At 43.8% G+C, this 14,408-nt stretch overlaps 1 protein-coding gene and 1 long non-coding RNA gene across 3 annotated transcripts; one reads left to right on the top strand and one right to left on the bottom strand.

The window, feature by feature from the left end:
* Positions 1-325: 325 nt before the first annotated feature.
* Positions 326-10,335, top strand: LOC132387629 (uncharacterized). 2 transcript variants are annotated; one of them, XR_009509956.1, is made up of 6 exons: positions 326-381; positions 1,151-1,370; positions 2,395-2,566; positions 7,963-8,282; positions 9,331-9,453; positions 10,204-10,335. It is a non-coding gene; the product is annotated as an uncharacterized LOC132387629 (long non-coding RNA). The 2 variants fall into 2 exon arrangements; XR_009509955.1 differs by having other exon boundaries at positions 7,963-9,453.
* A 2,867-nt stretch (positions 10,336-13,202) lies between these two features.
* Positions 13,203-14,156, bottom strand: LOC132387628 (C3a anaphylatoxin chemotactic receptor-like). Its single transcript, XM_059960000.1, has one exon. The coding sequence runs from the start codon at positions 14,154-14,156 to the stop codon at positions 13,203-13,205; it is 954 nt and encodes a 317-aa protein (XP_059815983.1).
* Between the last annotated feature and the right edge of the window lie 252 nt (positions 14,157-14,408).

Raw genomic sequence — 14,408 nt, 5'->3', positions numbered from 1 at the left:
AGATGCTGGAAATTCAAACAACACACACAGAATGCTGGTGGGACACAGCAGGCCAGGCAGCATCTATAAGGTGAAGCACTGTCGACCTTTCTGCGGTGTCCCACCAGCATTTTGTGTGTATTATCTGCAGACTTAAACGCGTTTGTGATTTGCCTCTCTGTTGTCCCTCACGCCTCCGATCACAGGAGGCGCTGCAGGGACCGCTGGCCACTAGTGGCGATGTGCAGACCTCCGGCCGTTGGTGTCACTGTACGGACCTCCGGCCACAGGCGACGATGTGCAGACCTCCGGCCACCGGTGGTGCTGCGGAAAACCTCCTGTTAAACGCATGCGCAGTGCCGACTGCCGCTGTTGTTGGGGGTTCTCCGACTGGAGCGGAAGGTGAGTCGGGTCTGATCTTGGCGGATTTCTGTAAATTGGGGGCCGGTTGCATTGGGAAAGGGCCGGGACCGAGATCTGCAGGACGGCTGGAGCAGGGTTGCAATGCCAATCTTTTAGCTGCCGGAGCTGTACGAGCGGTGATTGATAAGTTCGTGGCCCAAGTTAGAAGACCTAAAGTTATACAGCTCTCGGTACATGTACGTGCAGTTCAGCTTCCTTGCCCCATTCATGTGATGAGCACGTACACAAATTGGGTGTATGTGTGTGTATATATATAGGGCTTTTTATAATGTCAAACACTATACAAATATGAAAGAAATATATTTGAATTCCAGAGCTCCACAGAAATACGGTGATAGTTAAGACATAACAAGATTATAGCCAATCACTGCATTTCAGTATATAACTGGTACAATGAAACATATAACACTTAATTTAATAATACGATAAAGTTTGCACAGTTGCATTCACTAATAATCATAAAATATCATTCTCAAGCAAGTGGAGTAAAGAAAGTTGTTTGCTTAGAAGCCATAGGGTTGTTAATAAGAAAAAAAATACTTTTGTATTAGCAAGTAATCCACGGACCACCACAGTCACAGCTCCAGGATTTCACCAAAAACGATCAGAGATCTTAATGTTATTAGTGACATTTCCCCCCCATCCACCAACCCCTATCCCCCAACCCCCATTTCCGTCAAATTCCCTCAATTTAATATGCAGCCGCTGTTAAATTCCGCGCTTGTTTATTTTGACTTTTTTTTTACAGAAGTGCTGGAGTGGTGCTCCGGTGAGCTCCGGAGGTGCTCTGCACCCCTGTTTAGATCCAAGTAAAATGGACCCGGGGATCAAGCTGCCCCGGTTTATGAGGTGTTGAGCGAGTATTTCTGGTCTGGGATCAAATGTTTGTTTCTGGAGTTCCTTTGGAAGCAATGCTGCTAATCTGAGGAGAGAATGAGTTTGTATTCCATCCCTCACAAGGACAGGCTGTGAGTAAATGGGCTGTTCTGTGTTTGAACCAGTGGAAATAGACCTGGGGGGGGGTTCAGTGTTCAAACTGTGTTTGGGAATTCCTCCTCGCTGTCACCTGTCTGTCAGACAGTAGAAATCAAACAGAAACTCAAGTTGCTGGAAATCTGCACTAAAAATGATAAATTCTGAATCCATTCTGACAAATGATTGTGAACCTGAATCGTTAAATTTGTTACTCTCCCCACAGCAGTTCCTTACCTTTTTAGCGATTCTGGTGAATCCAGTTTCTTTTTATTCCATTCACTCTGGAGTGGTTTAAATTTCCTGATTGTCTGTTATACTTGGGAATGTGTTCCGTGCAGTTGTTGCTAATGAGATTCACGTGAATAATCTCCGGTATGATCGGCTTTATGTATGAGGAGCATTTGATGGTTATGGATGGGGCTGTGCTCAATGGAGTTCAGACGGGGGCGAAAGGGGAGGGGGTGGTTAAGTAAACCTACCGAATGCTGAAAAGCCTGGATACAGTGGACATGAAGGGGATATTTTCCATTAGACGGAGAGTCTGTGATCTGACAGCACGGGCTCAGAATAAAGATGCTTCCCTTCAAAACTGTGATGAGAAAAATATATTCAGCCAAAAGATGTCTGATCTGTGGAATTTATTGCCGCAGAGGTTGGTTGAGGCTGCCTTTTGGGTATATTTATGGCAGAGATTAATATATTGATGATTGCTAAGTAGGTTCAGGGTTACAGGAGGAAGGCAGGAATATGGTGCTGGAATAAATCTCAGCCATGGTTGAGTGGTGGGGCAGACCAGATGGATCGAATCACCGAATTCTGTTCCTGCATCTTACATCTTACCATGACAGAACGATTACTCCTTCCTATCCCATATTAGGTTTTGTGACGTGTCAGGGACAATTACAGATTTGTTCAGTGATATTGTTATATTTGTCTTGAATATTTAGATTTCAGTGAGCAGAAATATTTTGTTCTCCTTTGTATTGTTAACATGCTTCGTTATCTTTCGTGTTAAAGTTAGACCTGCGGTGAGAGATTTATTGGAAGAAAAGCCCACAAAACTGGAAGCAAACCACGACTGTAGACGAGGGAACAGCAGCGAGTGAACCAGCCCGAGGACTGAGAGCACCGACTGGAGAGAAACCCTTTTGACTCAGGGTTTCCATTGATTCAGTCAGGAGCAAGTCTGGTGAGTCTCATTTACTCAAACACTGGTCCTTTAGACATTACATGCCGTATATTCCAGAGTATAAGCCGACCCCCATTTTCAAGGTTAAAAAAGGGACTTTTTCATGTTACCTTTGTATAAGCTGTCCCCTTTTATAAAGGTTTTTGATTTAACCAGAAACAATCACAAGATCTCACATGCCTGTACTCAGCTTTGCATGATCCGGAACCTGAAAATTTTGTGAACCGGTACCTGCTAAGAAAACAGGCTTACACAGTGAAGAGCATTATAAGCAAATTCTTAATAAATAAATCAGAGAGGAAAGTTTTGGATTAGGTCTCCAATGGTGAAGAAGCCTCTGAAATGTAACCCTCGCGAAACCATTTAGCACCCATCGTAATCTCGTTAAAACATAACACGGGGTGGCGGGATCAGTACGTGCAATCAGTATTGAGTTTGCAACCGCCATGTACAAAAGATTAAAACGAATGCGATGTGATGCTGGCTTCAAGCTGAAGGTTGTTGATTTTGCTAAAGGAATGAATAATTCTGCAGCTGCTAAGAGGTTTAGTGTAAACGAGAGAGAGTGAGAGAGTGGAGAAAGGCAGAGGACACGCTGAGGGAAATGCCAAAGACGACATGTGCAAACCGCAGGAAAACACGCCAGTGGCCAGAACTGGAAGAAAAAGTTTTAGAGTGGGTGAATCACCAGCGATCATCCGGATACATTGATACCGGAGAAATGATTCGAGTTCAAGCGTTGAAATGGGCCGAAAACACTGTTTGGTCAGCGAAAATTTCAAAGCTACACGAAGTTGGTGCACCCGATTTATGAATAGACGCGATCTTGCGTTGAGACAAAAAACACAGATTGCTCAGAAAATTCCCGTGAGGTGTTGTTGTTTGCGTTCAAAATCGCTGCCGGTTGCTTGACGTGGGTTAAAGAGGTGTGGCGTCGACGTTCCGAAGGTTTCGGGAAGGAAAAGTCGCTGCTTGTCTGGGACGTGTTCAAAGCGCACTTGTCAGGTGAGACAAAAGCAGCATCAAAAGCTGAAAACAGGGACATTGCAGTCATCCCCGGTGGTTTGATCTCCGTGCTCCAGCCACTAGATGTGAGTTTAAACAAACCAAAGAATTCATGCATTGAGAGTGGAACGAATTTGACTCAAAAACAACCAATAAATGCGACCTGTCTTCCCTGTATTCATTTTTCCAAAGTTGGCACCCTCTGGATAAGCCGACCCCCTAATTTTAGGACCAAATTCTCTGCTTATACTCTGGAATTTACAGTGTCTGCCCAGGAGTATTAGTTCAGTCTGTCAGACCCAGTTGCAATAATGTACTGTCAGTGCCCGAGCTCTTTAAAGTCTCTCACATTCCCTCAGTGTTTGCTCATTTGAAGAACTTGCATCTTCTGAAGTAGCTTTTGGTCGGTTCTGAATGTGGAGAGGGAAAGAGGGGTGTTTATATTTACTATCCTGCAAAAAGAAGTAGTTGTTTACAATTACCTGCTGCAGACTCACTGCCCATACCCTGTACATTCTCAACCATATTATTGACATAGATGACAAGTAGCAATGGGTGTCACCCTGGGGAGCTCCAGGAGGCACGGGCCTTGACTCCAATAAACAGCCTCCCATCGTCACCAACACACACAAAATGGTGGAACACAGCAGGCCAGACAGCATCTATAAGGAGAAACACTGTCGACCACTGGTGCTTCCCCTCTCCCCCTTTCTTTCTCCCTCGGCCTCCCGTCCCATGATCCTCTCCCTTCTCCAGCTCTGTATCACTTTCACCAATCACCTTTCCAGCTCTTAGCTTTATCCCACCCCCTCTGGTCTTCTTCTATCATTTTGCATTCCCCCTCCCCCCAATACTTTCAAATCTCTTAGTATCTTTCCTTTCAGTTAGTCCTGACGAAGGGTCTTGGCCCAAAACGTGGATGGTGCTTCTCCCTATAGATGCTGCCTGGACTGCTGTGTTCCACCAGCATTTTGTGTGTGTTGTTTGAATTTCCAGCATCTGCAGATTTCCTCGTGTTTGCTCCCATCATCACCATCTGCTTCCTACCATCGAGCTGTTCCCAGACTCTGGGCTCTGTGACAAACACAATGTTAGCAGCAAGATTCGACAGTGATTAATATAAAGAGAGATCTGTTGCTTCTTGAAAGCTGTCTGATGCAATGGACCAGATCCGTCCTTGCTTACAACTTAATCTCCCCTCGGATCCATCCTCCTGGGTCACACTGTGTCCGACAACCCACATCCCCAACCTCCCTCCACCCCATCGGTAGCCCCACAACTTTCCCACCATTTACCCCACACCCGTACATGTGGACAGATCCTCGTCACCGACATCCACTCTCATAGCTTGGGGAACCACAACGAACTGATCCTACATTCCCGGCCCAGACGGTGCAGCCGTCGTAGCAACAGGTCGGCCAAGTAGCAACAACCACTCCGACCCTCGTCCCTCCTCGAGAACCCGTCTGGTAGGGTGTGGTTCCATGCAGCTGCCCTGTTCTTTCTCCCGGCAGCCAGGGATAGGCCCTATTTCCACAAACCCTATAAGCTCCATTTAGTGGTCCAGAGGTATCTTAAGTTTGACTCTTTGTATAGTTACTACTTCCCACTTGATAGGGTGCACTCTCATTATGGTCAAACCAACAAGTAGTACTAGCCACTGGAGATGTAACTCTTATCCCCGGCCATCGCTTGGAGGGGTCTTGTGGAGGAGATCTACGTCTCCAACCCTCAAAGCAACACCATACCCAGTCTCATCTTCCAGACCTGGATATGGTGCAATTGACAATGCTACCATTACAGCTATCAGAAAACACCATCACTGAATTTTGCCGCTGCTCTCCGATGATGGGTGCAGTGGAACTGCTGTTTTATTGCAAGTTCTTTATAGATTTCCTCATTTATTTTGGCCCATTGTCCTGGCTTATTTCTGGAAGTCCACAGTGAGGAGTTATTTAGCAATATTTTCACAACAGTCATCGTGGTATTATGAGTTGTAGGAACAGCTCAGCCTTCTGGGCGGAGATGGCCGCTTCAAAAGAGGCCTGCTCAATTACACTGGCATGCAAAAGTTTGGGCACCCCTGGTCAAAATTTCTGTTACTGTTAAACGAGTAAATTTTGAACTGATTTCCGAAAGGCGTAAGTTAAAGATGACACATTTCTTTCATATTTTAAACAAGAAAGCTTTTTTATTTCCATTTTTTATAGTTTCAAAATAACAAAAAAGGAAGAGGGCTCGAAGCAAAAGTTTGGGCACCCTGCCTGGTCTTTATTTAGTAACACCCCCTTTGGCAAGTGTCACTGCTTGTAAACGCTTTTTGTAGCCAGCTAAGAGGCTTTCAATTCTTGTTTGGGGGATTTTCGCCCATTCTTCCTTGTAAAAGGCTTCTAGTTCTGTGGATTCTTGAGCTGTCTTGCATGCACTGATCTTTTGAGGTCTATCCACAGATTCTCGATGATGTTTTCATCGGAGGACTGTGAGGGTCATGGCAAAACCTTCAGCTTGCACCTCTTGAGGTAGTTCATTGTGGATTTTGAGTTATGTTTAGGATCATTATCTTGTTGTAAAAACCATCTTCTTTTCATCTTCGGTTTTTTTACGGACAGTATGATGTTGGCTTCCAGAATTTGCTGGTATTTAATTTAATTAATTCTTCTCTTTATCAGTAAAAGGTTCTTGCAATTAAGGGAAGTACAGTTCTCAAACCAGGCCGTGATGCAGCCAGTCAGGATGCTCTGAATTGTGTTCCTTTAGAAAGTCCTTATGATTTGGGTCCCCATCCCAATCTTCTTCAACCGTCTGAGGTGAAAGAGGCGCTGTTGTGTTTTTATCACAACACAGCCAGTATATGCAGACCATGTGAGATCCTTGGTGGCGTTTATGCCATGGAACTTAAAGTTGCTCACCCTCTCAACCCCAGATCCATTGATGTCAGTAGGGGTTAACCTGTCTCCATTCCTTCTGTCCAGATTCCACATGAGCTGAGGACAGGGAATTATGATATTCTAGCCATTGTTGGGACTTGGTTGCACCCAACAGTCTGAGCGATTTAGAGGAACAGATTTGTAGAGAGATCGCAGACCATGCCAAGAAACAAAGGTTTTAGTAAGTGATTTTAACTTTCCATATATTGACTGAGACTCCCATACTGTAAAAGGAATAGATGGGGTAAAGTTTGTCAAATGTGGCCTTAATCAGTACCTAGAATTCCTGACGTATAAGTGTGCAATAAGCTGTTAGGAAATGATCCATGGCTGGTGACAGCAATTAGAGATCATAATGCCATGAAATTGAAAATAAATAAGGAAAAAGAGAGTTCTGGATCACGGGTTGAGATTCTCAATTGGAGAAAGGTCAATTTTGATGGTATCAGAAAGGATCTGACAAGTGTGGTTTGTGACAGGCTGTTTTCTGGCAAAGGAGTACTTGGTAAGTGGGAGGCCTTCAGAAGTGAAATTTTGAGGGTGTAGAGTTTGTATGTGTCTGTCAAAATAAAAGGTGAAAGGTAACTGGTGCAGGGAACCTTGGTTCTCAATAGATATTGAAGCCCCGGATATTTTGTTCCTCTAAATGCCTCAGACTGTTGGGTGCTGCCAAGACTTATTAATGACTGACTCATTAATGATCATTCTATGTCCTCAACTGATCTGACTTGTTTTTCGGTCTTCTGTTGGTTTCTCAAAGCTTCCCAATTGTTTTTGCTCTTTTGTTTGCTCTCTCTTTGGCTTTTATGTTGGCTTTGGCTCATTTCAGCTCTGGTCGTGTCCTCCTGCCTTTCCAATGCTTCCATTTCTTTGGGATGTATCGATCACTCAGCTCCTGAATTGTTCCCAGAAACTCCAGCCATTGCTGCTGCGTTGTCACTCCTACTTTTTCCCTTCCATATATATAACCATATAACAATTCCAGCACGGAAACAGGCCATCTCGTCCCTTCTAGTCCGTGCCGATGCTAACACTCACATAGTCCCACTGGCCCGCACTCAGCCCATAACCCTCCATTCCTGTCCATATACCTATCCAATTTTACTTTAAATGACAATACCAAACCTGCCTTTACCACTTCTACTGGAAGCTCGTTCCACACTCTCTGAGTAAAGAAATTCCCCCTCGTGTTACCCTTAAACTTTTGCCCTCTAACTCTCAACTCATGTCCTCTTGTTTGAATCTCCCATACTCTCATTGGAAAAAGCCTATCCACATCAACTCGATATATCCCCATTATTTTAAATACCTCTATCAAGTCCCCCCTCAACCTTCTACGCTCCAAAGAATTAAGACCTAACTTGTTCAGCCTTTCCCTGTAACTTAGGTGCTGAAACCAGATAACATTCTAGTAAAGCTTCTCTGTACTCTCTCTGTTTTGTTGATATCTTTCCTATAATTCAGTGAACAGAACTGTACACAATACAAAAGAGCCACGAGTCAGCAACTGTCCCTTGATTGGGAGAGGACAATAGATGGAGGTTGCTTTGGACCAGAGCCAATGACCAGGTGTTAAAGGCCAGACAGATGACCTGCGGAATGCGACGTTTGAATTGATAAGGAATGGATATAAAAGTGGATGCCTTGTGGGTGCTGGGGGTGGTAACTTCGAAGAATAACCATCGCAGACACAAGCGAGAAGAACCCTGCGTGAAGCACGTGGAGAGGGCGTCGGGACCACGAGGAACAAGGAGCGTCTGGCCAGCGTAAATTCCTCCGCCCGGGTAATACCTTTGATATTCTTTGACTATCCAGCAGAGTCAGGGGTCCTCAGCAGGTTTGCACACAAGGTATTTAGTGTATGACTTCAAGTATCAGTTAGTTTGAACAATACAGGTAATTGTCAGTAAATACAGAACTCTCTGTGCCTCACTCAGAATAATTGGAAGAGGTAGAAGCGGTATCTGTCTCTCTCTTTTTCAAACAGAATTGGCGTCCCTGGGTGGGCTCGAGGTTAAATCTCTTGTTGAGTCAGCACGGGACTCGAGCCGGACCACGTGGGTGAGAAATAGAGAAATCGGAGCGGGGTAACTGGTTGGTAGAGACCCAGGATGAAGAATTTAGGGAAATCTGCAAGTCCGAAGGACTTGGCTAGCTTTGATCGGAGGGAATTCCTCCAGAAGTACTTATTGGGGAATAGCCAAAATACGGGCTGTGTGCTGGACACACCAGCGGTAAAGGCGGCGAAGTGTTGTTTAGAATTGCCCGAGGAAAATTGTCGGACAAGGAATTTAAGCGATTACTGAAGCCAGTAGCAGTTACCTGCCTCCCTCAGGAATTAATAGGAAATCGCAAAAAAAGCCGACGCTGAGAGAGATAAGTTAGCAGACGAAAACAAAAGAATCCGAGAGGTGAAAGGGGAAAGCCCTAATGGCTGCTCGGAATCTCCCAGTATCGCGCGATCTCTTTCCTCCATCGAGGGTCCAGTGGCTCCAAGAACTCCTGCCATTACTCGGTTCAGGCGGGTCCCTTGCCGAAATTCTCTGCTCCCCTTCTCTTTTCTTCAATTATCCATTCTGGTACTACATTCTCTCTCGAGCAAATCGCTTCCCCGTCCTTCCATTTCTCCATGTTCTATTCCCCTCTCTTATCAGATTCCTTCTTCTCCATCTGTTACTTTTTTTCAAATAACAAATACAAAGTATTTACTTCATCCCTCTTCCTCACCCACCCATCTAAACGCTCACTTGGCCACAAATATCACGTACCAGTCTCTACTCAGTATAGCCTCCCCCACCGTCTTATTCTGACATTTTCCTCCTTCTTCTCCAGTCCAATTCGCAGCTCTATTTAAAATGGCCTCGACCCGAAACGTCGACTCTTTATTCACCTCCATAGATGCTGTCTGAACTGCCGAACCCCTCCAGCATTCTGTGTGGGTTAACAAACTTTCAGGTGAGTGGACAGGCTACAAAATATGAAAGTAATATGTAGGGCTTTAATACAGATATAGTTCAAATCCCTTTTATAAAGCAATTTGTCCGCACTTAATTTCCGAGTGTCCCTCATCCGATCCAGAATATCCACTCATTCATCGCCCTCGCAGTGACGTTAGATTAGATGCGGCGAAGTTCTCATGTTTATTTCACCCTCCTCCCATCCATGGAAAGGATCTCATCTGACTTGCGGACCAGACACCACAACACCATCAGTCTTGCAGAGGTTCCCTGATCCCGTTGGTCCAACACACTGCACAGTGGTCAATTGAGTTGAGTTGCAAATAACAAAAGTTGAGTTTCAATTGGAAATGTTAACAAAAGATCATATTTAGTTTTAATTTAAGCACGTCATTTAAATAAAACAGGATCTGGAACTGTAGCGGATTTCTGATCTAATTGTTTCAATTGTTTGGCTAATTCAAATCTTTCTTTATTAGCTTCATTATTAACAATCGCAGTATATGAAATCATTTGTCCTCTAATATAGGCCTTGGAAGTATCCCATACAGTACGAATTGAAGTATCATTCTTTTTATTCTCTTCAAAAATCAAAATAATATGCCTCTTTAGAAATTAAAAAAAATCCTTATCAGATAACAAAGATGTATTAATACGCCAAAATGTGTTTGCTTGAGGACGACCAGGGAGATTTAAAGACAGAAATACAGGAGCATGATCTGAAACAGCATTCTCTTTATATTCACAGGAAGGAACTGATGAAATCATTTGACTATCAATAAAGAGTAATCAATCCTGGAATATGTATGATGGACATGGGGAAAAACGAGTACATCCAATCTAAAGGGTGTAAGAAACGCCAAATATCAACAATACCACATTTCAATAAAAAAAATAAACAAAAAACAAAGCTGACTTATTAAGAGACGCTGGTTTAGAAGATGATCGGTTTAAACTTGGGTTTATCCAGTAGTTAAAATCTCCTCCCATCACCAAAGAAGAAAGACTCAGATCTGGTAAAGACGAAAAAAAAACGCTGAATGTATCCGGATCATCTACTTTTGGGGTATGCACAATGGCAATACGATTACTTTATTACTTAGTTTTACTGAAACTATAACAAAACGTCCAATCGTATCAGACACTACTTCATGTTCGACAAAGGAAAATGTATTGCCTATAAGAATCAAATTCCGCTAGATTTGTCCTGAAAAGACGAATGAAAACAAAGGCCGTTCCAACGGCTAAAAAACGTAGATGATCGCATTTGCAGATGTGAGTTTCTTACTAAAATATAATGGGTTCTTTAAATGCCCCAATATATGCAAAAATCTTATTACGTTTAACAGGGTGATTTAACCCCTCACGTTAAATCTAAGTAAATTAGAAGTTTGGTTCATTTTTATATTATTTAAAGGAAAGTTTAAAATGTAAGTTAAACCAATCCATAAACCTTGAGAAATGGCAAGCAAGCAACAAATTAGCTAACAAAAAATCGAAAAAAACGTATAAGAAAAATAATCATGCCCCGCCCACCTCCCAAGAAAGAAGACCGACCAACAGATGGCCAGCATCTACTACTACTGACAACCCTCCCAAAAAAACCTTGTGATGGCTCCAATTAGTTTCAATGTTTTTTAAAATATATTTCAAACTTGACGAAAGAATATCCAAACAATTATCGTATAACAAAAATACAGTATTAAAAATACAAAAGGAAATTAGTTACAAATGTTTACCAAAAGTAAACCCTAGAATTCTTCAGACAGAAAGTCATTGAACATTTAAACTTTTATCTCCATGGGAAAACAGGCTAAGCAGTTAGCTTTCAAATTAAAAAAAAATCTTTCTGCTGCGATTCTCGAACTAAACCATTCGAAGGATCGATCTTTAGTGAGATTCTCAGTCAAACTGGGCAGCCATGGGACGGGTTAAAACCCTTGTTAAAAAATTCCAACAAAGCTGCTTACACTTAGCACGTTCCTGCATAAACTCAAGCAAATCGTCTTCGAGAATCTTAATATTCCAACATATAACGAATCATGCCCCTACGACGGCATTTGAGAATTAATATTTTCTCATTTAATCTTGACACTTCATGTAAGGACAAACTAAACAGCTAGCGTTCGGATTTAAAGAAGAAAAAAAACACCTTTGTGTTTCAGCAGTCGAACGAAACGATCCCAAAGATCCATTTTTGTGTGATTCTGAGTCGAGTTGGGTAGCGAAGGGAATCCTTGTTAAAAGCCTTCCACAATTCTATCCACAATTCTAATCTTACCTTCTTACCAAGGTAGACAATCATGCCTCATCGTCGAGAATCACATGTTAACAGTTCCTTTGTTGTAAACTCATGAAAACAGATTATTACTGATCTTGGTATATCTCTGTTATGAGTTCTAAACACGGGATACCTATGAACTTGATCAATCATAGGCAAAGACGCCAACATTTCCGGAAGGAGTACTCGTCGAAAGTTTGCAAAGAATTTTTTAGGACGATTACCTTCTGTTAATTCTTCGAGACCCAGAACCGGTAGGCTGTACCTTCTAGTTCTATTTTCCATGTTGACAATCTTCTGTCTTAACTTTCGTTGGACGTCGATTACTTTTCATAAATCTTTTGCAGTTCATCCACTTCCGTTTGCAGAAACGAAAACATTGCTTCTTTACTTTTATGCGTTTATCGTGTTCATTAACAGATGGTTGAATAGAATTCAATTTACCATCCATTACTTTAAATTCACAGCTGAACTGTTGAAACTTCTCAGAGGCTCCTCGTTTATGATTTGCAGCAAATCCACAATAGAATCCAGCGAAGCTGCGGATCATCCTTTTTACTACCTCTGTCACTCGTTGTAGCCATAATGAAAAAAATATCACACATAAAAAAGAAGTTTCAGGACAGGTTGGAAATAGTATGATAACTAGATTTAGAGCATCGACAGATTGCTGTTACTCCATCAGCCACCACCAGGAAATCAGAAACTGCTGATTTAATGGGATTCTCACGCACGACGGTCTGTTTAGAGTTTATCGAGAAGGGTGAGATAAAAACCATCCAGTTCTGTGGGTGAAAATGACTTGTAGGGTGAGAGGTCATAGGAACATTGGGACTACTTGGTGAAAGAGGTGTATGCAGTTCTGGTCGCCCATTGCATTAAAGATGTCGAGGCTTTGCAGAGGGTGTAGAGGAGATATACCAGAAAGCTGCCTGTATTAGAGAGCATCGTCTACTACGAGAGGTTGAATACACTTGGTTTATTTTCACTGGGGTGGTGGGATGACGTTTAGAAGATAAAGAAAGGCATGGGTAATCCGTGTGTTTCCCAGGATTGTAATGTCTGATACCAGAGGACGTCCATTTAAAGTGGGAGGGCGTCATTCCGAAGGATATAGAAAGCCCAGGTTAATTGCACAGACAGTGGTGTGTGCCTGGCACAGGCTGCCCGGAATGGTGGTAATTGTAGATAGGTTAGAAAACTTTAAGAGATGATTAGACAGGTAGAATCAGCATAAAGGCAGGATATCTCCATTGTGTAGGCGGAGGGTATTTGGTTAATTGACCATTTATTGACTGACTGAATTGGTACGGTACATTGTTGAGCGAGAGGTCTGTGTTCTATATTCTAAGAGATTAAAATAAGAGTGTAGTAAAGACTCCACTGCCGACCATAACTGCATTCGACTGTCCACTGTGTCGGTAGTCAGGGGATATCAGTCGGACGTCTAGCCGCGAGGAACTCCCTCAGACATTCGTATTTGAGGCGAGGTTGGGGGTTTGGGGCTGGGTCTCCGATTCCAGCCTCTGCTCGGCCAAGGCCAGATGAAGCGAAGTGAGGATGGAGCGCCTGAAGACCTGGTGGAATTCGCGGCCAACGAAGACATAGAGAAGCGGGTTGAGGGCGCTGTTGAAGGAGGCCAGGGCAACAGTGAATAATGACAGGTCCGGTGGAATCGGTTTCACGATTGCAACGAGGTTGCAGACAGTGTTCGGGATCCAACAGATCATAAAGGTGATGACAACGGTGATGATGAGGCAGACAGACTTCTTAGATTTTACGAACCTGTTCTCTTGCAGCCTACAACCAACCAGGGAGTAGCTGGTGATCATAATTAGAAGGGGAAGACCGAAGATGAAAACAAACCAAAATGGCTGCAAGACAGTCAATTCCTTCTTCCAATCCTGAAGCAGGAGGACGGGCTTGCACATGGCGAAGGCTAGGATCCAGATTCCGAAGCAAGCCCCACGAGCCCATGTGAGGCTCAGTTGTTGCTGGAACCACGAAGGCCGAGTAATAGCCAGGCAGCGGCAGATGCTGATCAGACATAACAGATAAATGCTGGCGGTTGCGTTGAGGAACGTCAACGTCCTAATAAACTCCATGGAAAAGTAGGCGTTGTCCCCAAAGCAGATCAGGGAGATGTTTGCCATTCTGAAGGGAAGGGTGAGGCAATAGATCAGGTCAGCCAGAGCCAGGTTCAGGAAACACACCGTGTGGACCTTACTCTTCATCTTGAAGCCCGTCACCCAGATGACTGCGCCATTGCCCGGGACGCCCAGTAGGACGGTGAGGGTGAAGATGACCATTGACACGACGGAAGGTGCTCCCCACTCCATTCTGTTTCCATCGGCCATGGAATTGTGAGAGGAGAGATTCCCAGCGAGCGTCGAACTGGTCATTCCTTCGGAGAACGACATTGTCGGATCTGGTAGATGAGATATCGTGGAAGTGAGAGGGGTGCAGAATGGAGAGGTGGCGAATTCAGGAGGAGGTGTGAGAGCGAAGAGGGGACGAGAGGATGGGGAGCAGAGATGGGATGTAACACGGAAGAGAAACCTGACACAGCGCAACGGCAGTGAGGCTGGCGGAAGTCTGCTGCAGCGCAGAGACCACAGTCGTCTCGCATTCCAGGCCACTTAACCCTGACCGGCATGTCCCCGATCTGTCAA

Source organism: Hypanus sabinus, unplaced genomic scaffold, assembly GCF_030144855.1.
Source record: "Hypanus sabinus isolate sHypSab1 unplaced genomic scaffold, sHypSab1.hap1 scaffold_205, whole genome shotgun sequence".
Classification (NCBI taxonomy): Eukaryota; Metazoa; Chordata; class Chondrichthyes; order Myliobatiformes; family Dasyatidae; genus Hypanus; species Hypanus sabinus.
This window is presented reverse-complemented; position numbering and strand designations above follow the sequence as displayed.